The following is a 24,688-nucleotide window of genomic DNA, read 5'->3' as shown; positions in this document are numbered from 1 at the left end:
GAGATGCCTACTTCGACTCCTGCTCAACCTTGAGGGTAGGAGGAAGCGATTGCTGGAGCTTCTGTGCCTGTACAGTTAGCAAACGTTCGTCGCATTGAGATGAAACTTACCTTCTCGGCGTCAGAGACGACAAGGGTGTAGAGGTACTTGCTGCATCGGACCTTGAACTTGACAATCTTGCCGTTCTTGGACTTTCGGATGCGAGCAGACTTGGCGTCCTTTCGGCGAGCAATCTCGAGGAAGAGCTTGATGTCTTGAACTTGCTTAGGCATGCTAAAGAGATGGTCAGTACTGCCCGTTTGGTAGCCAAAGTTTGATTGCACGGTACAATCACCCGCCCTGCTTGCGCAGAGAAAAGAAGATGCAGGGCTCGAACTGAGCCTTGATCCCCAAACAAGAGCAGCGACGTGGGCAATCATGGCTGAGACTGACCTTGCGGCCTGTATGAGCCATGTCGCCGCAAACTGTCCTGCATCTTCTTCCTTCGTTTGTCAAGACGCGTAGCAGACTTGATTGATTGCACCGCGCATCGGAGCGCTTCTTACATTGCTTGTGGATGTTCTGCAAGTAACGAGGTGCTGCTGCAGTTGAGTTGAGAATACTTTTCTGTAGCACACGTGCATCATGTTTAACACTCGACCAATTTCGCAGTCCCAGCAAGCAACGAGATGGCGAGTCAAGACATCTTCTACAACGAGCTAATCCACTGTGACTAAAGTAAGTCATATTCACAACATGCTACCACGCCATATAACTTTTAAAAGAGCCTATAGCCGGCGAGTTGGCACCTCATCAGCAATTGCCAGCTCCATCAGTCTGGCAGTCTCTTGTATCCAAGCATCAACAACATCTAGTCCGATCTGATCATCATACATAACACTGAGCGTCAACTTGTTGAGGAAGCTGTAGCTGTGCATAAGCGTCTCACCATGCCGGACACGCATACCGATGTTCATATCGACAATGGACAATCTGTCTTGATTTGCCGGTGAAATCTGGAGGGCGTTATCGAGATTGCCCATAGCGCTACTGCCGTATGAGATGTACGTCTCGCGCTTCTTTGGACGGTTGTCCGGACCTGCTGGTCGATCTCGCTGAGATCTGAATCGGCCGAGCCACCGGCCTTCGAGCATGATGTATGCAAAGTCGGCAAACTTGTCATCTGTAATGACGTGATGTACTTGACGCTTGGCAATCTTGCTCATTGTCCAAAGCTTCTCTGCATTCCGCTTGGGATCCTTGCCCATTGCGATCGCAGGCATGAAGACATCAAGGAATGCCAAAGTCATGACAACTTCATGTGTTTTTGCCTTAAATGGCTCCGCAAAGGTTCGACGCGCATTCATCGGCGTGCCAACAAAAATTGTCGTGTCTTGGGTGAGCTGGAGAATCTGAGCAAAGGCCACTGCTTGAGCAGCATAAATGAGATGTCCAGCTGTCAGTCCACGTCGCTTGCAGGCAGCCAGCAATGCTCTTGACATCGCCGTTGAAAATGTATAGGTGCGCTGTCGTGTTACTGGTACACCATTGCCATGCTTCCAGATGGTGACGGGCGGTTTCCGCTTGTTTCGATTTTGGGCAATTGTGTACAAGATGGCATTACGCCATCTTTGCCTGGAGGAAGCTATGCGTGGCGGGAAACAGCCTTCCATTGCTAATGGTAGGCGTTGGATGACCGGGCGACTGCTTACCCCTGATTGCAGTGCTGTGTTTGTGCTTGCCATTGAATTAAGCAAATCTTGTGTAGCCATGGTGACGGATACACCGTCTGAAATTGCATGATGAACAAGCCAGACTAGCTCAATGACATCCGACCCTGGTTCATGGTATATACGCAGCGAAGAAAGCAGATTGTCGTTCAGGACGCGAGAGCAATTGGTCAAAGCGTTTCGCTCCTGTTCCCAGCTCTCGAACATGGGAAGCCAGTGCAGGTCTCGAGCAGCTCTATCTTCGACGCCCTTTGGGTCATACTCAATACGCAAGTCATACTGGGTCGATAAGTTCGAGTCAAGCACAAACCTGGCGTCCAGCAACGGATGTTGTCGCCTGAGCAGAATCCATGCATTGAGTACTCGATCTCTCGTGACAGCAGCCCTGCCTATACGGCATCTGACCCTCATGAAGATATCACTGGGAGCCTTGCTCTCCGAGGCCACGTAATGAAAGCCAGCCTCATTGAGACCAGCTACGCGCCAGTAGGTACCATCAGCATTCTGCGTCCATTGACCAAGATCAGGAGCATTCCAGTGATCAAACATTATGTACAAGAAATATTGAGAGCACAAGTACGTGCAGGTCAGTTCGTCGCGACTCTGGCTTGGGCACGGAGGAGGCCGAGTCGCACAAAGTGGCGTGGGAATTTCCAAAATTTATTGGCGAGTCGGCGCGAACCGAATCGTAGCAAACGTCAAATCGCACAGAAAAGCTTGAGCTGGTATAGTCAGCGCATTGGGCGAGGTATAGCAAGTGGCGATATGGCGCCTATGCCATTGAAGACATCTTTCGCAGTTGAGAGACAAGTCGATGTCGTTTACGCTGGTGGGCCTGTTACCGCAGGTGGTCATCTACTCGCTTCTAGCCTGGGGCAAGATGTGGCCATCAGCAACCTCGAGACGGGCGAGCATGTGCTCAAGATCAAAGGTGACTCGGAAGTACTTACTTCCATGGTCATGACAAAAGATGGCAGTCATCTCATCACTTGCTCACGGTCGTTGCTCATGCGCGTATATAGCTTACCTGAAGGCAAGCTCCTTCGTCAAATGAAGGCGCATGAATCACCAGTCATTACAATGGACACAGACTCTACCTGTACTCTAGTAGCGACCGGTGGTGCTGAAGGAACCGTCAAAGTCTGGGACATCCGAGGTGGTTTTGTGACACACAGCTTCAAGGGCCATGGCGGTGTCGTCAGTGCACTCAAATTCTATGGTGTTGCAGGTGGCCAGACCTGGAGACTAGCGAGTGGTGCTGATGATTGCAAAGTACGGATTTGGGATCTCGTTTCAAGCAAGTGCTTAGCAGTGCTGGACGGACACTCGTCCGTCATCCGTGGACTTGACTTTAGTGCAGCAGGGGACAGGGTCATCAGTGGTTCGCGCGATCAAATCATGACGGTTTGGGACATTAAAAGCAAAAAAGCGACTGCCTCAATACCAGTCTACGAGTCGATTGAATCGCTTGGCTTCTTGCAAGCTGGATCTCTAGACACACAGGATGAATTGATCTACCTCGGTGGAGACAAGAACAGAGTGCGCATCTTCAATCTTGCCACAAAAAATGAGGTCGGTGGCACGGTAGAACAAGAGCAGACGACCGAGACGGTCATTTTGCAAATTCTTTACATGCCGACACTCGAGTCTCTCATTACAGTGCGGTCAAATCAAACAATCATCATCAACAGCGTCAAGGAGAAGACTCTGCCGCAAATTCGACAAGTGATTGGACAATTTGATGAGATTATCGACTGCTGCTATGTACTTGACGATCGGAAACTGGCCATCGCATCCAACAGCGAAGATGTCCATTTGCTTGACATTGCAACAAACGATGTCGAGGTACTCGCTGGCCACTCTGAGATTGTCTTGACTATGGACCGCAGCCAGGATGGTCGTTTTCTCGTAACGGGCGCCAAGGACAATTCTGCGAAACTGTGGCATCTTGAACAGCAAAAGTGCATCATGACATTCACTGGCCACACTGAGTCTGTTGGTGCTGTTGCATTACCACGCACGCCAAATGAAGATGCGGATGCATTACCAGACTTTGTGTTGACAGGCGCACAGGATCGAACGATCAAATGCTGGGACCCAGCGAGTGGCGGGAAGCGTTCACGATGGACGATCAAGGCACACGACAAGGACATCAATGCCATGGACGTTTCACCCAACGACAAAGTCTTTGCATCTGCTTCACAAGACCGGCTCTGCAAGATTTGGGATCTCGAGACGGGTGAAATTCAGGGCATCTTGAGGGGTCACAAGCGTGGCGTTTGGACCGTTAATTTCAGTGCATTCGATAAGATCATCGCTACTGGTTCTGGTGATCGCTCTGTGAAGCTATGGAGCTTATCTGATTACTCTTGCCTACAGACATTTGAGGGCCACACCAACAGTGTCCTGAAGTGTTTGTTCATGAGTGCGGGTCAACAACTCGCAACTGCAGGCGGAGATGGCCTTGTCAAGGTATGGACACTCAAGTCTGGTGAATGTGAAACGACACTCGACAATCATGAAGATCGAGTTTGGTCGCTGGCCCTGCGTGCAGACGATCGCGTACTCGTCTCTGGAGCAGGTGACAGTGTGATTACATTTTGGGCAGATACAACAGAGCAAGAAATGGTGAAACGCGAACGTGCTCGAGAGGTATTGGCGGATAAAGAACAGCAACTATCAAATCATGTACAAAACAAGGACTGGCGGAGCGCGATTGCATTAGCCCTGTCACTTGATCGACCATCAAAGCTGCTTGGTTTATTCATGCGTGTCATGGAGGAACGTGCAGAGTCATCGGTGAAGGATACTGCTGATGCCTCAAGTATTCTCGGATTGGCAGCAGTCGACGAAGTGGTGGCGACCTTGTCAAAGGTACAACTGCAGCGCCTTTTGCTTCGTGTACGAGACTGGAATGCGAATGCCAAGACGGCGCCAGTTGCTCAGCATATTTTGCATGTTGTGGTCAAATCATACCCGACTGATGTCTTGCTGTCGCTTGAGAACCTCAAGGGCATATTAGATCCTTTGGTTGCGTACGGCGAGCGGCATTATCAGCGTATGAATGAGCTATTGTCGGAGAGTTATCTGGTTGACTACACACTACGGGAAATGTCAATTCGTAGCTAGGTAGGCCAGGTCTCCTTTTGGATATTTACAAGGTTTACTCTTTGCCAACCTGTTTGAGCACCTTGATGAGGCGTTTGTAAGCTTTTCCTAAATCCTTGGGTGTTGCCTCTCGAATAGACCCAAAGACAACGCCAGCGTAGCCAGTCCATCTACCCGGTGAGTACAGCACATGCTTAAAGAATGGACGATCCTTCAATCCATGCTCATCGACAAAGGCTCGCTCCATTTGCTTGTAAGCAGTATTGAGCTCTGCAATCTCCCTGAGTAATGCCATCTTCTGTGCATTGGATAAGCGCGACCAGTCCTTGACGCGAGCATTTGCCTTTCGAGCACGCGCATCCAGTTGAATTCCACGCTTCTCAATCTTCTTGGCGGTCTTGGCGAGTTTCTTGACGGCTTTCTTGTGATGCTTTGTAACGTCTTTGGGTAGCTCATCGACATACCTCCGTACTTCCTCGCCATACAGGGTCGCATTCAAGCTGATCACAGGACTTTCAAGAAGTCTGTATGCCAATAATCCCCAAACGCGCGCACTCGCTTGAAGTCCCTTGAGTTTCTCATCACCAAATTGAGTGAGCCAGTGGTAAGAATCATACTGGCTATGATAGTGATACACGGCCGAACCCTTGTTCGAGCCGCCGAATCCAAAGTCAGACGAGCTGACACCGAGGAAATCTTGAAAGGCAGTGTAGTCTGAGCCACTACCGAGTGTTGAGATGTGACCTGACCATTCGTCTGCGAGTGTCCTTTTTGGTGGTACGCCAGGAAGACCTAGTCCACCGGATAGTGCAGGCACTGCTTGAGTGACTTGTCGAATGGCAGAGTGAAGCAACGGCGAGGCAGAACAGTGGAAGGCTTGACCAGATGACGCGACGTCGACGTTGAGATAAACGGCTGCCTTCGTTTTCAGTGATTCAGCAAACTCCTCGACCCATTCAGTTGATCCAACCAAGCCATACTCTTCCGCATCCCAAGACGCAAAGACAAGTGTACGCAGTGGTGTATAATCTGATTGCGACAACGTTGCAAACGTCTCGACAATCGAATCGAGTGCAGCAGAACCACTACTAGGGTCTGCAGCCCCTCGAACCCATGCATCGCGATGATTGCCCAAGATCACTTGATCCTCGAAATGGCCTGGAATCTTGGCAATCACGTTGTAGATGGGTGAATAATCATACTCCACAACATTAGCAAGGGATACGATGCCCGGGCCGCCACCGACGGTGTATTCGATATCGGGGAAGGCGCCTCTGAAACCTTTGATGGTGGGACCGAAGCCATTTAGTGTACTGAGAAGGTACTTGGCATCGCGTCCGCTAATAGGCAATGAAGGAATAGAAGGTGTTGAGAAATTGGCTGGTTGACGTTCACAGCCGGGCTTGGAGGCATACCCCGGTGTCGTTGGGTCACCTGGCAGCAATGACAGGAACTGTACACTACCGCGCTGAACAGCGGATGGGTTGCGTGCCGGACCGAGCGGATACGCTAGGTGTCCATTTGCTACAGTCACAATGCCGTCTTCAGAAGGGTCATCATAGAGCAACATGGCTGCCATGTTGTGGCGTTGAGCAAGCTCGACTTTGATACCTCGGAAGAGGTGACCGTAGCGAGCAATGCCAATTTTGCCCTTGAGATCAACGCCTGCTGCTAAGACGTCTGCGAAATCTTGTGGGCTAGCGTAGTTGAGGTAGACGAGGTTCCCCTTTGCAGTACCATTTTTGCTGTAACCATGGAAGAATGGGATATCCTGGCTTGAGCCGGGGTCCTGCGTTAGATGATCTTCCTTGAGTGCGGCAGACCAAGTTGGTTTGTCAAGCATTTCTCCACGATAGAAATCAATGAATGAGCGGTTCGTGGGTGTGTTGAGGAGTACTTCATACTCAACAATCTCGACATCCTGAATGCCAAAGGACAACCACTTATCACGCGTGTACTCGGCGAGCTCGCGATTACCTGCAAGATGGGGAACTTTGGTATACTCGAAGAGAGACGCAGCGAGGATTTCCTGGGATGGGTGCTCGATGAAGTAGGATTCTGCGATGCCGTGGTCTCGGTCGAATGACCTTCCGAGGGCATTCAACTGCTCAATGGAGACTCGACCATCGGTTTTGCTTTTTTGCCAGGGAAAACAACCTCGATTGAGGTCAGGGACGCTGGAGTGCGGTAGGTAGAGGAGGATGAGCACAAGCGCTGCGACGAAGGCAGCAAGCCGAGCAACTTTCTTATCACTGCTTGGCCTCGGCACTGGCTGTTCTGTCACATTGAGCTTCTCCATGGCTGCTTTGTGCATAGACAGGAGTAGAGCTGAAGCTGGAGATGTCTGTGCTCGTCATGCGTCGCGTCTGCTTTCCCTTCATCCCACGCAGATCATCGGGATGTGCCGGTGGACAGCAGTCATATATCCTGCGTCTTGGCGAGCTCGAATGACTGTTGCAAGTATGCTGAATCATTGCTGATACTCACCTAATTGTGATATGAAGACGTGATTTCCTTGATAGTTGCGCCAGCAGACATAAGCAAGATTCGGTGGTACTTCGCGGACATAGACCTCCTCCTCTGCATCTCTTCGGACTGCCTCTGCAGCTCAGCGCGGGACAATGCCACAATGGTCGTGACTTCTTGCTTGGCGACGACGGTTGCTGACCAACGATGGCTTCTCGACCCAAACTTCAGAGACAGTCCGAAGAGATGCAGAGGAGGAGGTCTATGTCCGCGAAGTACCACCGAATCTTGCTTATGTCTGCTGGCGCAACTATCAAGGAAATCACGTCTTCATATCACACTAATAGCATTGAGGACGCGTGTCTTTGGTCTTGCAACAAATGAATAGAACTTGATGAGCCATGGATGCGGTCTGTGAATGGATGACCCCTGGCTTCCCAAAATAGAAAAGGCTCACACTGACAAACACGGACTGCAAAGAGGAAGGTCGCAGATAGGGGGGAGGCTGTGTGAGGTAGAGTAGCCTGGTAGTGTGCCTATGTATAGAGTAGAGCATACTGCCACTGAAGCCAGTCTACTCACTCAGCAGCAGCAGCCAGTCAGTGTTCGGCTCTTTCTTCCCGTCGCCTCCTTGGCAACAAACAGAAATTGGCGACGAAAGAAAGGGAAGCAACACCCAACACTACACACTCATTCTCCAGGGTACTCTCGCTTGTACCAGTACGCAATCACACAGTCCACTCTCATTCAAAGTAGCATCAGCAGCAGCATCTAGATGCGTGCTTCCATCATCCTCGCAAGCCTATGTGCGCTGGCCTCTGCTGCCATCAGTCCTTTGTCAGTCGCCTCTTCCTCCTACATACACACCGCTAACACCCCCATAGACAGATCAACGGCACCAAGTTCTTCACATCCAACGACGGAAAGCAGTTCTACTTCAAAGGTGTCGCCTACCAACCCCTCAGCGCGAGTGGCCAGCTGCGCAATGAACAGACAGGGTCCACCATTGACGACCCGCTCGCCAACCCTGCAGGCTGTGCACAGGATGTCAAATTCCTCACTGACCTCGGCGCCAATGCCATTCGTGTCTATCGCGTCAATGCAACTCTGAACCACGATGAATGCATGCAGACTTTTGCAGACGCAGGCATCTACCTCATCCTGGACCTTGAAACACCAGATACCACTGTCAAGTCAGACTCACCCACATGGACTGTTGCTCAGTATAACGATTTCATTGTCAACCTCGATGCTTTCCGCAAGTACCCTAACACAGCTGCCTTTTTCATTGGTAATGAAGTGGTTGACACGGCCAACCGCACTGTGGCTGCACCATTCGTCAAGGCAGCTGCACGGGATATGCGCGCATACCAACAAAGCACATCAGGTCGCTACATCCCCATTGGCTATGCAACAGCAGACGTCAAGGACCTCCAGATTCAGCTTGCCGAGTACCTCTCCTGTGGCAAACCCTCTGATGGTATTGACTTTTATGGTCTGAACGTGTACCGATGGTGTGGACAAAGCTCTTATACTCAATCTGGCTATGATGTGATTGAGAGCCAGTACAAAGCACTCGGACGTCCCTTCATTCTCTCTGAAACAGGTTGCAACATTCCTGTTGGCCAAACCCGTACATTCGGCGAGTTGGAGCCTGTCTATGGTATCATGGCTGATGTCGTGTCTGGCGCCATCATTTATGAGTACAACCAGGAAGATAACATGTATGGTCTCGTGACGACTGCTTCTGTTGGTGCTACGCCAACCCCATTGCCAGACTATGCCGTTCTCAAGAAGCAATGGCAAAGTATCTCGCCTCCCATCACGATGCTGAGCGACTATCAAGCACCCGGCACCAGCACTATCGCTTGTCCACCTGCCACCTCTGGCTTCGTTGCTGCTACCAACTTGCCTCCGACACCTGATTCAGCATTCTGCGCATGTGCCGTCAAGAACGCCAAGTGCTCCACCGGTGGCACATTGGCCGACAAGGATATTGCCAAAGCATTCGGTACAGTCTGTGGCTTGAATGGTGGTACTGCCTGCAGTGTTGTGACGGCCAACGGATCTTCCCCTGGTACCTATGGTGATTACTCCTTCTGCAGTGGACAGCAACAATTGGCATTGGTGTACAACAACTACTATGCCCTTCAGAAATCCGCTTCCGATGCTTGTGGCTTCCCTGGTGCAACACTGGTGGGCAGCCCAGCGAATGCTAAATGCACCCATGCACCACTCGCTGCGCTTGCACAATCTGGTAGTGCTTCCGGCTCAGGTGGCTCGTCGAGTGCTGGTGGATCCACGACGAGTTCGGGTGCGAAGTCTGCTAGTATCTCTGATGTCCGGCCACTTGGTCTCTTGTCGGTGGGACTCGGTGCAGTGATTATGGCTGTATCGTTGTTTGTTGTTGCCTGAAATGACCTTTTTGGGAACTTCCTTTTGCTCTTCATCGTTCGTAGACGACTTGCTTGTTAATCGCATCACTCATCATCATTCTCTCTTGTCTCGTGTTCATTGTTCTGTGTCATCTGAATGTGCCTTCTCCCTCGACGTCGCCACAACTCGAAGCGACACAGTTTCACGTCTCTCTGTGGATGGACAGCGAGCTCCATGTCCTGCAATCCATCTACCCGGAGCTAGTCCTTCATCCTTCATCACAGAATGAACATCACAGTACAGGCGGATACATTGACATCCCCGTCGTGCTCGACACCCCGGCCAAGATCCTCTTTGACACGGCACCAGCGCTCGACCACATCACATACTTGCCTCCGCTTCGCTGTCACATCCTCGTACCAGACACATATCCAGTACAGTCACCGCCTATTTTGCGACTAGACTGTGTATGGCTATCAAGTGACGCACTGGACGCGTTACGAGATGCGTGCTTGGCGTTATGGGAGCCAGAGATGGAAGTCTTATTCGCAATGGTGGATCAACTCATGCAATCTGCTTGTATGGCCTTTGATATGCTTGACTTGGTACAAGCGACAATTGGACCGCTTCAAGGTATCTTATTTCCTATACTCAAAGCACATCAAGAGGAAGCCGCTCAAGCGGTGTTTGATGCACAAACGTACAGCTGTGAAATCTGTCTCGATGTCAAACCAGGTGATGCGTGTGTTGCGTTGCCTTGCCGACATGTCTTTTGCAGAGCCTGTTTAGGTGATATGTTTGGCTTGCATATTCGAGAAGGCGCCGTCTCCCTCGTTCGCTGCCCAACCTGCCCACTCCCCAAAGAAACACCCGAGGCTTCACTACGACTCGATCCAGACACGCTCAGTGCTCGACGCATGCCTGTTGCAACACTACAAAAAGTCGTCTCTGCTGATCAAGTCGCGCGATACAATCACCTCTCACGCAAGCAAGAACTCGAAGCACTCCCCTCACACACACACTGTCCACGCGATTGGTGCGCCACTGCCCTTCCTCGGGATCCGGATGAAAAATTGGTCGTTTGTACAGCGTGTGGGTATGCGTTTTGTGCGGATTGTAGTAGGACGTGGCATGGCATTTCTGAACCGTGTCGACGATTGAAACTCTCCTATGATCTCGCAGAACAGTACCTTGCATTAGGCGATGACCTCTCCGGCAAGGGCAAGCTTGAACGCCTGTATGGACGTAAGAATCTCGAACGTCTTGTTCGTGATATGGAAGACGAGCGGCTCGCGGACACATGGCGTCACGAAAACGCTCAACAGTGCCCGAATTGTGAGAGCTGGGTACAAAAGGCGAGTGGATGCAACCACATGTCTTGCAGCGTATGTCGGTGTCACTTTTGTTTTCTCTGTGGCGAATCCTTGCCTGTCAAAAATCCTTACTTGCACTATGGAAAAGGTATGGTGTGTGCAGGTAGGCTATTTGAAGGTCTTACTGGACTGGAGGATGCATTTGCAGAAGGGCCATTTGCCTAGATTGATGCGTGCATCGCGAGAACTCAGCTGCAGGTACCCACTCTAACAAGGCAGCAGCAAGGCTGTCGTCGTCTATATTCACTAGTCCATGCCACCCGGGGGCTGATTCCAGTTTGAAGGAATGGGCAAAAGTGGCTCATCGTATTGATGCAATACCACTGCCCGGCCACGCGACTTTGCCTCAGTCAAATCTTCCAGACTCAATTGCAGGGGTTTGCAGTCTCGCAACAAATCTCATTTCCCATCCCTGCAGCTTGCTTGGCTGACTTTAGCTATGCAAGTTAATAATAGTAACATTTCAGGGGCACGCATGAGTTTGACTATGAGCTGACTACGAAGCGAAACCATCACAGTCCCTCAGTCATCGTCGCTACTCAAGATTTGCCATGGCCAACGACATAAATCGTGACCTCTTGAAGACCCCGCAGCAACTATTTGATGAATAAGTCTCGGATGCGAACAAAATTCAGGGGTCGCTATTGCTTGTCGTGTATGCGCTGAATCTCAGAACGAAGGAACGATGTTCATCAGGTAGCCCATGTCTCACTGCGGTCTGCGGCCTCCTAAAAAATCGGCATATGCACAATATGCAAGCCCTCAGCTGGTCCGAGTTTCCGAGCACTGTTTTATTCGTTCAGCTAATTTCCGAGCCATGAACAAATATCAGGAGGAGCATTTGCGCGGACTGGAGGAACATAAAAGGACTGAGATCCCAAAGATCAATGCGATTGTGAACATTACAATCAGGACAATGCACTTTTACGCGGGGGATTCCCTTATGCATGTTTTCAATGTGGCAATCGCTACACCAATCATCCTTGGCGCAATCATAAGTGCTTTGCCCTCAAACACAGGTGCAGCCGCCCTAAAATGCTTGAAACAACCCGTAACCATTCAAATCGTGGCTCAGTCGCACAACCGGACTATTAGTAGCGATTCTTTGTGCAATTCACAGTGCAATCTGCTGTCCGCGGCGTTCAACAACTACGAAAAGTCATACTGCTCTTATCCAGCGCAGACGCCGCCACAGAAAACCGAGACGCACACTTTCACGCCAGCACTAACGACTCCCAAGAACAAAAATGGCGTTGTTAGTACTCGTGACGCTTCCTGCTCGTGCACCATATCTGTTGTTTATGACCAGCTACGCGTCGATGGAGGTCAATTCGGAGTGGACTGCAAACCGAGCGCCCTTGCAGAAAGGCTTCACAACGCAGGAATGGGGCTCAAGTTCTGGCAAGCCTGGGACAAAGACGCAGCACTACCCCCGGGCGAGATATCTATCAAGACCAGTGTTGTGGGACATTATTCTGAGCCAGCAGGAAATTGCCGAACGAATTAGTGGGACGCAGCTTGGTCTCATGGAACTTGCCAAAACCAGCTGCATGCCTTCGACATACACGGCAATGGCATGTACCCTTCTTCATCGCAATGACATCTCGTTCTTCCATTGACTTCTTTCTCTGCAATCTACGTCTAGAACGTGTTCTGCAGCTGCTCAACAAAAAAGAAAAAAAAGAAGAAAAAAAAAAGTTTCTCGACGCCATTACGACTTGGCCTTCGAAATTCGCGACCTGCTTCTCATTCAACTCTGAAGCGCGTATAGCTGATACTCTTCATAGAGGCTTTCAACTAGCTGCAATTGATCATTCTCTTTTCCTTCGTACGCTTGAGCTTGTTGAGTTATAGCTGTAGCTGGTTCTGTAAGATGTGCAAATTGATGTCCATCTGCCCATCTGATCTTGCCTGTCACTCGAAGCACTTCCCTCACACACACACTGTCCACGCGATTGGTGCGCCACTGCCCTTCCTCGGGACCCGGATGAAAAATTGGTCGTTTGTACAGCGTGTGGGTATGCGTTTTGTGCGGATTGTAGTAGGACGTGGCATGGCATTTCTGAACCGTGTCGACGATTGAAACTTTCCTATGATCTTGCAGAACAGTACCTTGCACTCGGCGATGATCTCTCCGGCAAGGGCAAACTCGAACGCCTGTATGGACGTAAGAATCTCGAACGTCTTGTTCGTGATATGGAAGACGAGCGGCTAGCGGACACATGGCGTCAAGAAAATGCTCAACAGTGCCCGAGTTGTGAGAGTTGGGTACAAAAGGCGAGTGGCTGCAATCACATGTCTTGCAGCGTATGTCGGTGTCACTTTTGTTTTCTCTGTGGCGAATCCTTGCCTGTCAAGAATCCTTACTTGCATTATGGAAAAGGTATGGCGTGTGCTGGTAGGCTGTTTGAAGGTCTTACTGGCTTGGAGGATCCGTTTGCAGAAGGGCCATTTGCCTAGATTGATGCGTGTATCGCGAGTGCTCAGCTGCAGGTACCACTTCCAACAAGGCAGCAGCCAGGCTGTCGTCCCTCTCCACTAGTCCATGCCACTCGGGCGCTGATTCTAGTTGAAGGGGCAAAAGTGGCTCATCGTGCTGAAGCACAACCACCTCCGCCCGGCCACGCGACTTTGCCTCAGTCGAGTCTTCCAAACATAACTGCAGGGGTCTGTAGTCTCACGACAAAGCCTCATTTCCCATCCCTGCAGCTTACTAAACTGAGCCTAGCTAGGCAATTTTCGCAAAAGTATCATTTCAGGGGAGCGCATGAGTTTGACTATGAGCTGACTGAGAAGAAATCCTTTCGTAAAAGGGCCTTTCGCGTATATTGTGCATGTATCGCGAGTACTCAGCTGCAGTCGCTCATTTTTGACAAGGCAGCAGCTAGGCTGTCTGCGTCTCCTTCCACTAGCTCAATTCAAGTAAGCGGTCATTCCAGTTGAAGGGGTAAAATTTGCTCACCGTGTTGAAGCAATACGACTGCCCGGCCACGCGACTTTGAATAAGTCAAGTCAAATGCAGGGGTCAGCAGTCTCGCAACAAACCTCATTTCCCATCCCTGCAGCTTGCTCGGCTGACCTTAGCTCGCAAGTTTGACAAATGTATCATTTCAGGGGCGTGCAGGAGTTTGACTATGAGCTGACTGAGAAGAAATCCTTTCGTAAAAGGGCCTTTCGCGTATATTGTGCATGTATCGCGAGTACTCAGCTGCAATCGCTCATTTTTGACAAGGCAGCAGCTAGGCTGTCGGCGTCTCTTTCCACTAGTTCAGTTCAAGTAAGCGGTCATTCCAGTTGAAGAGGTAAAATTTGCTCACCGTGTTGAAGCAATACGACTGCCTGGCCACGCGACTTTGAATAAGTCAAGTCAAATGCAGGGGTCAGCAGTCTCGCAACAAACATCCTTTCCCGTCCATGCAGCTTACTAGGCTGAGCTGAGCTAGGGAGTTTTGACAAGATATCAGGAGAAGCATTGTCGCTATGACTGGAGAAACATAAAAGGACTGAGGTCCCGCAGATTGTAGCGATTGTTGAACATCACAAGCAGGACAATGCACTTCTACACGGGTGAATCCCTGATGCATATTATCAATATGGCAATCGCTATGCCAATCATCTTCGGAGCGATCACAAATGCCGTGATCCCCAAAGCAGGTGCAAAGCCCCCCTGCTGGCCCTCCACCACTAACTGGACCAGAATGCCGCACGGATCGCATATCCCTCGCGATCAATATACACTCGTACGGGCCCGCTTCTGGTCCCGATTCGAAGTGCACATCAACTTGCGACACGTTATTCCAGGACTTCAAGCACCTCGGGCAAACATACTGCTCTTATCCATTGCGAATCATGCCGGAACAGAGTCACAGTTCCACATATAATCCACCAGTCCCAGTAATGATGTACAAAGGACAGAAATACTATGGATACGCGGCTCACTGCGTGTGCAGCATCTCTGTTACATACCCCCAGCTACGCGTTGATGGGAGTCATTGGGGATTGGACTGTGCTCCGAGCGCCGTTGCGGCTAGACTGCTCAAAGCAGGAATGGAGATCAAGTCATGGAAAGAGTGGCCAAAGACCGCAGCAATGCCCAACCACATTTTTCCAAATGGCACGGATTCGCACCGACCAGAGGACGCTATAGGCGTGGCTAGTGTCTCGCCTGATTCGTGGTCGTATGAAAACGGGGACCCTGCCATAGGTGAGTGGACAAGAAGCTGCCGATAGATTTAGTGGGACGCTGCTTGGTCTCGCAGAACTTGCCGAAATCAGCTGCATGCTTTCGACACTGAAGGCGATGGCATGTACTCTTCTTTATTGCAATGACATCTCGAGCAGCCATTTGGGCCTTTCTCTGCATTCTACGTCTGGAACGTGTTCTGCAGCTGCTCAACAAAAACATTTCCTCGTTGCCATTACGACTTGGCCTTCGAGCTTCGCGACCTGCTTCTCATTCAACTCTGAAGCTCGTATAGCTGGAACTTTCCATAGAGGCTTTCAACTAGCTGCAATGATTCATTCTTTTTCCTTTCATACGCGTGAGCTTGTTGATTTATAGCTGTAGCTGGTTCTGTAAGATGTGCAAATTGATGTCCATCTGCCCATCTGATCTTGCCTGTCTCACGTGCCCGTCCTCGCGGTATCTTTTCGAATCTGTTCAGAGGTCGAAGCGAAAGACACCGAAGCAAAGACCATCAAGCATGTGCGGCATCTTCTGTGTCCACAAGCACCAGGACCCATCCGGTGATATCCAGGCCTTCAAGCCTACCGCTTTGAAGCTTTCCCGCGAGATTCGTCATCGCGGTCCAGGTACGCCTCTCAAGAACGATTGATAAGATCAAAGCTGATGCGCTGTAGACTGGAGCGGCAACGTGATTCGGAAAAACACCATACTCTGTCATGAGCGACTCGCCATCGTGGGAGTTGATACGGGCGCGCAACCTATCGTTTCGAGTGACGGCAAGATTGTCCTTGCAGTGAACGGTGAAATCTACAACCACCTTGCCCTGCGCGAACAACTCAAGGCGCCGTATGATTTCAAGACGCACTCTGACTGCGAAGTGATTCTTCCACTGTACCGCGATTTCGGCACAGAGTTTGTCAACATGCTCGACGGCATGTTCTCATTTGTACTGTACGATGAATATCAGGACCGCATCTTGGCTGCACGCGACCCTATTGGCATCACAACCTTGTATCAAGGTTTCAACAGCAAGGCGCAGGAAACCTGCTATTTTGCTTCGGAACTCAAGTGCCTGCACCCAATTTGCGACAAGCTGATTCAATTTCCACCAGGCCACTACTTTGACTCGCTCACGAACGAGACAAAGCCATACTTTCAGCCTACTTGGCTCACTTCTTCTGAAGTGCCTTCGCGCGAGTTGGATTTGAAGGCTATTCGGGATACGCTTGAAGATGCAGTGACGAAGCGTCTCATGTCGGAAGTGCCATATGGTGTTTTGTTGTCTGGTGGTCTGGATTCATCCCTGATTGCCGCTATCGCTGCACGCAAGACTGCGATTGAGCAGCAGAAGCAAGCTCATGGTGATGCGACATTGGCAACATGGCCACAATTGCATTCCTTTTCTGTGGGTCTCCCTGGCTCGCCTGATTTGATCGCTGCAAAGGAAGTTGCTCAATTCCTCAAGACTATCCACCATGAGCATACGTTTACGCTGCAGGAAGGTCTTGATGCCTTGTCGGATGTCATTTTCCACCTCGAGACGTTTGATGTCACCACGATCCGTGCTTCCACGCCCATGTACCTGCTCTCTCGCAAGATCAAGGCACAAGGTGTCAAGATGGTGTTGTCGGGTGAAGGTTCAGATGAGATCTTTGGTGGATACCTCTACTTTGCAAGCGCACCCAATGCTGCCGACTTCCACCGAGAGTGTGTTGGTCGTGTCAAGAACTTGCATTTGGCAGACAACTTGCGAGCCAACAAGTCAACCATGGCTTGGGGTCTCGAAGCGCGTATCCCATTTTTGGATAAAAAGTTTTTGGAGGTGGTGATGAACACGGATCCAAAGTATAAGGTCATCACCAAGGAACGCAAGGAAAAGTACATCTTGCGTGAAGCATTTGATACGCCTGAGAACCCGTACTTGCCGCACAAGATTTTATGGCGACAAAAGGAGCAATTCTCGGATGGTGTAGGTTATGGCTGGATTGACGCTCTGCGTGATACGGCTGCTGCTCAAATCTCAGACGAAGAGTTCTCGCAACCCACACCAGCACAGTGGGTGTTGGCGGATGGATCAGAGGATCGTCCACAGACAAAAGAAGCTTGGTGGTATCGCAAGATGTTTGATGCACACTTCCCAAAGCAGTGCGCAGAGACTGTCCAGAGGTGGATTCCAAAAGCTGATTGGGGATGCAACAGTGATCCTTCTGGCCGTGCGCAGGCGACTCATGAGGCCAAGTACTAGACGTGTCTTGATATAATTGCATCTTGCATCGAACTTTTCTCTACATGGTCAGATAGAATTCGATAGATTAAGAGTCAATTCTGCTTCACCCCTGATTGACTGTGCAACACTCCAACAGACACACTCGAACGCTTGCAACGAAGCAGCAGTCATGGTAAGCGCATACTACAGGAGACGCGAGCTAACCTCATAGAGTCGCGCAGGCATGTCTGAGCAAGAAGTAAGTAAGTCATTTACAGAGCATCTCCTGACACCTATCACAGCAGCGCAAGTATGTGCTTGACTACATGCAGGCAAGCAAGGAATACTTTACAGTCAAGGAACTGGTCGGCAAGATCTCCAAGACCAACAAGAAGTTTCGTGAGGATGTCATTGAAGGTGAGCGCTTCGTTATCCCTACAAGCATTTGGCTGATAATCAAGGCGTCGTGACGATGTTGCTGGACGATAGACTCATTCAGAAGGAAAAGGTCGGGACGTTGAATGTAGTCTGGTCCTTTCCTGCTGACGCCACCCGTGCCCTCCGTCAGCGCAAACAAGGGTTACTAGACAAGTGTGCAGCTGAGCGCACCAAGCAAGCGAGTCTTCAAGAGCGTCTTGAGCAAAGTCGATTACAGTGCCAGGAATCTGGTGAAGACAGGCAGCGTCTTCAGGAGGTTGTCGATGAGATGGCTCTGCGTGTGTCCAGCAAACAGGAGAAGCTGCAAGCGTTGAAGAGTGCCACACCGGTCGATGTGCACGACAAGGGTATGCTGCCCCACTGACATCGACAGTACTGACACAGCTGCAGTGAGAGTGGCGAAGCAAGCCAAGACGGCAACGAATCGATGGATTGACAACTTTTACACGCTCGAAGGATACTTCAAGAGTTGCTTCTCTGGCACAACGGAAGACTTTTATCAAAGCATGAACATTGCAAGTCCGCCAGAGTACATCGAGTAGTAGAGGGAACATGTCTTTGCTTTTGAGTCTAAAATGCTAAGGTCATCTGTCGTTGCTGTCATCTGTCGGTTTGCTTATCAATAGCTCATGATTCATCTTCTTCAAACTCCACCACGAGGGAAGCATTCTTCAGACCGGCTTGTTCAATTGTCTCTTCTAGGTTATTGTTGAGACTCGCCCGATTGAAGACAATTTTGAATTGTTTGCCGTCATGCGCCTCGGGCACAGTCGCCTTGACATATTGGAAGATGTAGAGAACAGGATCACTCGTCAAGAAACGACGAACTTGTCGTGACGATGGCAAGCGTAGCTGAATACGTGTAGTCTCAGCACCAGCCGGCGGTTCTGGACGATCAATCGCTTCAATCTTGTCCAAAGCAGTCTGCACTTTTGCAGCAGTTCCATTGGCGTGGCCGTTTGTTGGAGCCTCTGCAATGACCACATCCGCTTCGTCCTCATCGACAGGGATTGCCTCTGCCATGCTACCACCCACAGAAGCCATGATGGCAGCATTGATCTGATCTTCTTCGCTCATCTCTGCTGGTGCCTTTGCTCGCTCAGTTTGTCTCTTTGGCTTCTTTGCAATAGGATTCTGCTTCGTATCATCGAGTGAGAAGCGATCGAGAAACTCTGCAACATCGCCCATAAAGTCAGGAACAGAAAGCGTCTTACTCCACGTCTTGACACGCTCACCCGTCCGTGGATCCAAAATGGCAATATGTGGGTATTGCTCGACTGGATAGAAGCGCATATAGCTTTCGCCATCCTCAGAGTTCTTGGTATACTGCAAAAACAAAAAGGACTCACGAACCAGTTCCTTGACGCCCGCATCCTTCCACAAGTCTCGATTGAGTGTTTGCGATGCGAAATCGGCATTATCCTGTAGATTGATCATGATCCACTTGAGTTCCTCTTTTGCTTGCTCTCGCGCTGTTGTCAAGTCAATATGCGCCATCAAGTCAAAGGGCGGCTGAAACAATCGCGCCAGTCTCGATGATTTTGCAGATTGCGCACTCGCACCACCGGTCGCTTCACGTAGTCCTTGCTCTGCATGCGCTTCATCCCAGACTGACGGTGCGACTTGATTAAATACACCGCGCGAACCCGTTGGTCTCGAAGATGTACCAGCGAGGGCATCAAAACGGTTTCCAAAGTGAGGCATGAAGGAAGGATCATAATCCATGACATCATCTTGTAAGACTTGTCGCGTTGGTGCAATAGGCGCACGTACTGTCTCCGCGCCACTGCCATTCGCGCCCCATTCTCCAGCGAGACGACGGGCCATGGCTTCATCATCTTCAATCATTCCTTCGTCTTCAAATTCAGCCATACCATCCGATGCTGAATCTGGACGCTGAGCAGAAGTCGTTGTGGAAGGATCGTCGGGGAGTTGACCGTTTGTTTCAAAGAATAGCATAACGGCTGTATCTAGATCGCCACCAGCGACACTGAGATAGCGCCGTGCGAGAGAGTCATTGCAGGCGGTGACGGACTGGAATTGCTCGACTTTTTCGTCGCCTAGCGCGTCCATGGCGAGTCTGTGAATGTATGTGATGGGTCGAGGTTTTGTACGCGTGGATGTTGTGGAAATTTGTAGAGGCGACAAGGACTCGGACTACTACTTGAAGGACCAAAGCGTATTGTTGGCTGGCTTGGCTATATGACTGTATGGATCGCTTGATACTCTTCTGTATGAGCTACTGACTACTACATGCTTGATGAGCTGTCGAGTACTCCGGTCATGGTAAGCTGCACTTGAGGCCAGGTCGCATGCTGGCTGCTCAACGTGTGCTTGCGCACTTCTGTTGCTGTCCCCTAAGAATGCAAGTGCTATGACTGACCTTCGACGCGACGACAGAGGCGGCTTGGGTCTACTGACAAGGCTGCTGCAGCAGTAGTTGCCTACCAGGTCTACAGTGCTCTATGCTAGTCCTGGGCCTCTCCCTTGATGTGTACCCGCAAACTGTCGCATCTGGCCCAGGACTTGCAGGCTGATCTGTCAGGAGTCAAGAGTCTCGCAATCTATGACCAACGGCCTGCTAGACAGGGGCCTGTGATGATGAGATTGGGTTGCAAGCCGTATGCAGTAGATGCGCTTCTTGTGCTGGCCCATGCGCATCTTCATATTCTCGTGTCTCTGATGTAGTCTGTAGTCTACTTAAGTATAACCAGTAAGTATAACCAGTGAGTATATCTCTGCCCCCTGTCTCTTGTTCGCGTGCTCTCCTGTCCCGCACATCCAACACAGCAGCAGACTCCCTCTCCCGCTACTTGACCTGCCTCTGCTCCTCCTGCTTCCATCGACACTCTCCATCACTCTCCGGCTCCCATCATCATCAGCGCACACACGAGCGCGCTCCCTTATACAGCTCCATCCATGGTATGCGCTCTCTTCAAAACCACGCACTTGACAACCAAATCCTGCTCTCGCCTGCTTTGTAAACAAAAAATAACGAGCATTGCGGGTCAACAGATGCGCTTTTGGAATAGCTAAGGGACAATTGCTAACAGAGTCTCCAGAGCCAAGGTGCATGTGGACCTGCAGTCGCTCAAGTAGATCCAGAGTTGCGCTATGTCAAGCAAGAACGCATCGGTACGCCCTTCAATAGATGCGCAAAGGGGACAGGCACTAACGCTCTTTCTAGGGGCAGGTTCATTCGGCGCTGTGCATAAAGGCTATGATCGCCAGACCAAGTACGCATCCAAATCCTCGTCTGACTTACTGACCCACAAGGACGCCTGTTGCCATCAAAATCATTGACTTGGAGAACGCCGAAGATGAAGTCGACGACATCATGCTAGAGATTGCCATTCTATCTCAGCTCAATAGCCCACACGTGACGCGCTATCATGGATCATACCTCAAAGGTACCAAGCTATGGATCGTCATGGAATACTGTTCCGGTGGGTCATGTGCTGATCTGCTACGTCCTGGCGTTGTTGGTGAAGATTACATCGCCATCATCATGCGAGAGATCCTGCGTGGATTGGCATACCTCCATGACGAAGGCAAACTCCATCGCGACATCAAAGCAGCCAATGTGCTCCTCTCTGCAACAGGCGACGTCAAGCTAGCAGACTTTGGCGTATCAGGTCAATTGACTGCAACCATGGATAAGAAGAACACCTTTGTGGGAACACCCTTCTGGATGGCGCCAGAAGTCATCAAGCAGTCTGGCTACGACTACAAGGCAGACATCTGGAGTCTAGGTATCACGGCCATGGAACTAGCGCAAGGAACACCGCCGTATTCTCAGCTGCATCCGATGAAGGTCCTCTTCCTCATTCCCAAGAATGCACCACCAACACTCGTGGGACATGGCTTTTCGGAAGCTTTCTGTGATTTTGTCACGCAGTGCCTCAGAAAGCATGCAGAAGATGTATGTCTCTTCTCTTTGGACTATGTTGATACTAACAAGCAGCGACCGAGTGCGAGACAGCTCTTGAATCACAAATTCATCCGTGGCGCACGACGTACCTCCTACCTCAAAGAACTCATTGAACGCACAGAGCAATACAACAGTAATCACGGCAAGCAAGAACAAGACATGAAACGGCATGTTCATCAAGATACGTTCGCCAATGATGCTACTGTGCGTTTGGAAACTTGGGATTTCGGTACAGTGCAAGGGAGCGCTACACAGCGCAAGATTATTGAACGACGCAACCTGTCGTATGATTATTCCTCCTCAGAAGACGAAAACACGGCGCCACCGCTTGCAAAAAGGCAGACCGATGATGCGTTTGAGTATCCATCCGACAGACCAGCTGATCCGTATGCAACAGTCAGAGAGCTCAAACCTACTGAAGCTGCCTCGCCGCTTGCTGTACGCAGTCCGAATGATCCAGGGAAAGCACCACAAGTCAAATCAGCGGGCGGCAAGAAACCTCTTACGGCATTACCCGCTGTGGATGTGGCGCTGCCTGATGAAGGCATCTTTTCTCAACGCGCAAAATCTATCGGTCGACCAACCTTACTCGTTCCATCACTACTGAGTGGGACGACGACGTTGACGAATACGTCTGCCGTTTCAACGACATATAGACGTGGTGCTCCACGAACAAACCAGGCGCCACCGATCGAGAGTGAAGCGTACACGACACTTGTCGCGCCTGTATTGTTGGAAATGAGAGCACGCGCAGCAGACTACCCAGTTGCCTTGAAATCATTGCAGGAGCTTGAAGATTGCATGCGGCAGTGTGATGGCGATACGAATGGTCTCATGGATACACTCATCTTGGGCGTCTTGGGTGAAGCGTGCAAAACAGGCTATGATCGCTATATTCGTCGAGAATTGAGATTACAAGATGAGGACTAGCGGTGGCGAAGGACTTTATCGAGAAACACAAAACACGCACACACAATTAATTGGTTTGTACAGCACCAGCATCGAGTACCTTCTCATTCTTCTTTCCCTTTTAGCAGCAGCAGACAATCAATACTTTAAACAAGTTGACCATGGGCGGTTTGATGACTAGATGCACTGACTATAGGGCCTAGCTCGGCGCAGTATTCCCAACCATTGCCAGGATCTGCTCACCCATCTCAATCACCTCCTTCTTCTCCAGCCGTTCCTGCGCCAACTGCTGCGTCAGTGTCTCAAGCTGCTCATCACGTTCCTTGAGAAGCCGTTGTAATTCTTCCCGCTCCTGTTCCATCTCTGATCGTTGCCGTGCCAGTCGTTCCGTCATTTTTCGATCCCAATCTTGTTTCAGCGCAGTGACCTTGCGAACATGCTTTTTTGAGTACTGCATATGTAGTGAATCCGCCTGTGTTGTCAATGCAGCGTGATGATTGGCATGCGACACACTGGCAGCAAGTTGACCATGTAGACTCTCAATCTTCTCCTCTAGCATCCGTTGAGCATCACCAAATTCGCGTTTCAACATCTCCATGTCATCTAACGTATACAACGGAATTGAACGTGGTGAGTAGACGCGTGGTGTCATGTCCAGGAGCATTTCTTCACCATCTGCCGTTTTGAAACGTTGTAGGACGGCGGAGGCAGGTGCGCCGAGCGTCGCTTCGCCCATCAGATCTAAATCCGCTGGTAACTTTCTTGTGCTTTTCGGAGCTGGGGTTTGGAAGGAAAGTAAGTCTTCTGTAGCTGGTGCAGTCTCTTGTGTCCGTACAGGTGTGTTTTGTTGTGAGTTGAGACGTGCTTGTTCAGCATGATGCTGCATCTGTAATTGTTGAATGGGATGCTGACCTCTCCCTTGTAAAGCTGCTTCAACGAGATTTCGGGGTGTTGTGAGTGGAAGTGGGAAATCACGCAGCAAGCGCGGTGTTCGAGTCGGCGATTGCGGTCGTGCGTCTGATTTATGAGGCGAGGGTGAACGCAGTCTTGATGGGACGGGTGAGCGAGAGGCGCGTGGTGTCGCTGTGACTTGGGACTCATCGCCCTCCGTTGCGGATTCCGGCGACGCAGGTGTTTGTTCTGGTACGGCGTCAGGCTCATCCGCTTCAGGCGCGTCAAGCTCCTTTGGATCTTCAGTGAAGCTCGATGCGTGTTGCAACACAGAGGCTGAAAAATCTGGCTGTGATAACATACTCGTTGTTGAAGCAGAGCCATCGAATTGTGTTGTAGACATAGACTTCTGAGGTGACGCATCCGCATGATTGTCTTCACTAGAGCCGCGTTCCGACAAAGCAGGCTTGCCTACATCGGAAGCATGACGCGACACGCTCTTCACGGCTGGTGTGGCCTTGATTTTGATGGGCGTCGCGACATCCGCGTCTTCTGTACGCTGATGCGCAATATTCTCCTTTTGAGCCTCATCGTGTACGAAGGAGTCCTTGCCAGCATCGACGGGATCGGTTGTACTTGAATAGCCCGGCGTGCCTGGGATCATCTTTTTGTCGACGTGACTTGAGCGCGGAGTAAAGTCGTCTTGAAAGACCTTGCGCTTGTTCTTGAGAGGGGTCGGTGCAGTGAGAGTCGACATCTGGCCTCGTTGCCTCTGTGCTCCTGTGGCAGACTTGTGCTACGAGATCTGTCTTGTTGTTGTGGTCGCGATCGTTGCCTGAAATTGAAATTCAGCTCGAAACCAAGGCAGCAGCGCACTCATCTACAGACTCATGGACAAGAGCCCAAGCAGGCCAGCAAGCCAGCTCGACTTCAAGAGCATCAGGGACAAGTACATCGCATCGCCCATTCCGCAGTATGCTATTGGCGGATTGACCCTCGCTGCTGGGCTCACAGGCAGTGGCCGACGAGGCTACCCATCGCCTGTCCTTGCGGGTGCTTACTGCTTTGCGTATTCCTACGGTGGCTATCTGTATG

At 50.6% G+C, this 24,688-nt stretch overlaps 13 protein-coding genes across 13 annotated transcripts; 8 read left to right on the top strand and 5 right to left on the bottom strand.

The window, feature by feature from the left end:
• Positions 1 to 7: 7 nt before the first annotated feature.
• BCR37DRAFT_342793 (ribosomal protein L38e) lies at positions 8 to 272 on the bottom strand (the record flags this gene model as incomplete). Its single annotated transcript, XM_040867452.1, has 2 exons — positions 8 to 67; positions 111 to 272. The coding sequence occupies 2 exons, from the start codon at positions 270 to 272 to the stop codon at positions 8 to 10; spliced, it is 222 nt and encodes a 73-aa protein (XP_040728130.1).
• Positions 273 to 661: 389 nt separating this feature from the next.
• On the bottom strand, positions 662 to 2,290 carry BCR37DRAFT_375508 (uncharacterized protein). Its single transcript, XM_040868398.1, has one exon. It carries the CDS (start codon positions 2,256 to 2,258, stop codon positions 768 to 770), a length of 1,491 nt encoding a protein of 496 aa, XP_040728129.1. The 5' UTR covers positions 2,259 to 2,290; the 3' UTR covers positions 662 to 767.
• A 193-nt stretch (positions 2,291 to 2,483) lies between these two features.
• BCR37DRAFT_342671 (WD40-repeat-containing domain protein) lies at positions 2,484 to 4,838 on the top strand (the record flags this gene model as incomplete). Its single annotated transcript, XM_040867442.1, has 1 exon — positions 2,484 to 4,838. One exon carries the CDS (start codon positions 2,484 to 2,486, stop codon positions 4,836 to 4,838), a length of 2,355 nt encoding a protein of 784 aa, XP_040728128.1.
• On the bottom strand, positions 4,597 to 7,506 carry BCR37DRAFT_375506 (uncharacterized protein). Its single transcript, XM_040868397.1, has one exon. It carries the CDS (start codon positions 7,129 to 7,131, stop codon positions 4,873 to 4,875), a length of 2,259 nt encoding a protein of 752 aa, XP_040728127.1. The 5' UTR covers positions 7,132 to 7,506; the 3' UTR covers positions 4,597 to 4,872.
• Positions 7,507 to 8,058: 552 nt separating this feature from the next.
• On the top strand, positions 8,059 to 9,698 carry BCR37DRAFT_390167 (Glucanosyltransferase-domain-containing protein; the record flags this gene model as incomplete). Its single annotated transcript, XM_040870808.1, has 2 exons — positions 8,059 to 8,120; positions 8,168 to 9,698. 2 exons carry the CDS (start codon positions 8,059 to 8,061, stop codon positions 9,696 to 9,698), a joined length of 1,593 nt encoding a protein of 530 aa, XP_040728126.1.
• A 341-nt stretch (positions 9,699 to 10,039) lies between these two features.
• Positions 10,040 to 11,149, top strand: BCR37DRAFT_335103 (uncharacterized protein; the record flags this gene model as incomplete). The annotated part of the gene is made up of 1 exon (XM_040867169.1): positions 10,040 to 11,149. A coding segment is annotated over one exon (1,110 nt), but the record flags the coding sequence as incomplete, so codon positions are not given.
• Positions 11,150 to 11,466: 317 nt separating this feature from the next.
• On the top strand, positions 11,467 to 12,661 carry BCR37DRAFT_2736 (uncharacterized protein). The gene has a single exon (XM_040866781.1). The coding sequence runs from the start codon at positions 11,736 to 11,738 to the stop codon at positions 12,537 to 12,539; it is 804 nt and encodes a 267-aa protein (XP_040728124.1). The 5' UTR covers positions 11,467 to 11,735; the 3' UTR covers positions 12,540 to 12,661.
• A 310-nt stretch (positions 12,662 to 12,971) lies between these two features.
• On the top strand, positions 12,972 to 13,801 carry BCR37DRAFT_375502 (uncharacterized protein). The gene has a single exon (XM_040868396.1). The coding sequence runs from the start codon at positions 13,229 to 13,231 to the stop codon at positions 13,490 to 13,492; it is 264 nt and encodes an 87-aa protein (XP_040728123.1). The 5' UTR covers positions 12,972 to 13,228; the 3' UTR covers positions 13,493 to 13,801.
• A 1,931-nt stretch (positions 13,802 to 15,732) lies between these two features.
• BCR37DRAFT_375497 (uncharacterized protein) lies at positions 15,733 to 17,548 on the top strand. Its single transcript, XM_040868395.1, has one exon. The coding sequence runs from the start codon at positions 16,141 to 16,143 to the stop codon at positions 17,461 to 17,463; it is 1,323 nt and encodes a 440-aa protein (XP_040728122.1). The 5' UTR covers positions 15,733 to 16,140; the 3' UTR covers positions 17,464 to 17,548.
• BCR37DRAFT_3132 (meiotic nuclear division protein 1) lies at positions 17,546 to 18,447 on the top strand. The gene is made up of 5 exons (XM_040866941.1): positions 17,546 to 17,617; positions 17,659 to 17,683; positions 17,727 to 17,841; positions 17,886 to 18,209; positions 18,253 to 18,447. Exons 2-5 carry the CDS (start codon positions 17,669 to 17,671, stop codon positions 18,402 to 18,404), a joined length of 606 nt encoding a protein of 201 aa, XP_040728121.1. The 5' UTR covers positions 17,546 to 17,617; positions 17,659 to 17,668; the 3' UTR covers positions 18,405 to 18,447.
• Positions 18,125 to 19,968, bottom strand: BCR37DRAFT_375494 (uncharacterized protein). Its single transcript, XM_040868394.1, has one exon. The coding sequence runs from the start codon at positions 19,933 to 19,935 to the stop codon at positions 18,490 to 18,492; it is 1,446 nt and encodes a 481-aa protein (XP_040728120.1). The 5' UTR covers positions 19,936 to 19,968; the 3' UTR covers positions 18,125 to 18,489.
• Positions 19,969 to 20,643: 675 nt separating this feature from the next.
• BCR37DRAFT_375487 (kinase-like domain-containing protein) lies at positions 20,644 to 22,937 on the top strand. The gene is made up of 5 exons (XM_040868393.1): positions 20,644 to 20,784; positions 20,925 to 20,997; positions 21,050 to 21,098; positions 21,139 to 21,784; positions 21,827 to 22,937. The coding sequence occupies exons 1-5, from the start codon at positions 20,782 to 20,784 to the stop codon at positions 22,721 to 22,723; spliced, it is 1,668 nt and encodes a 555-aa protein (XP_040728119.1). The 5' UTR covers positions 20,644 to 20,781; the 3' UTR covers positions 22,724 to 22,937.
• On the bottom strand, positions 22,708 to 24,427 carry BCR37DRAFT_375486 (uncharacterized protein). The gene has a single exon (XM_040868392.1). The coding sequence runs from the start codon at positions 24,348 to 24,350 to the stop codon at positions 22,902 to 22,904; it is 1,449 nt and encodes a 482-aa protein (XP_040728118.1). The 5' UTR covers positions 24,351 to 24,427; the 3' UTR covers positions 22,708 to 22,901.
• Between the last annotated feature and the right edge of the window lie 261 nt (positions 24,428 to 24,688).

Source organism: Protomyces lactucae-debilis, assembly GCF_002105105.1.
Source record: "Protomyces lactucae-debilis strain 12-1054 chromosome Unknown BCR37scaffold_1, whole genome shotgun sequence".
In the NCBI taxonomy this organism is placed as follows: domain Eukaryota; kingdom Fungi; phylum Ascomycota; class Taphrinomycetes; order Taphrinales; family Protomycetaceae; genus Protomyces; species Protomyces lactucae-debilis.
The sequence above is the reverse complement of the archived record's forward strand: the minus strand, read 5'-3'. Positions and strand labels throughout refer to the sequence as shown.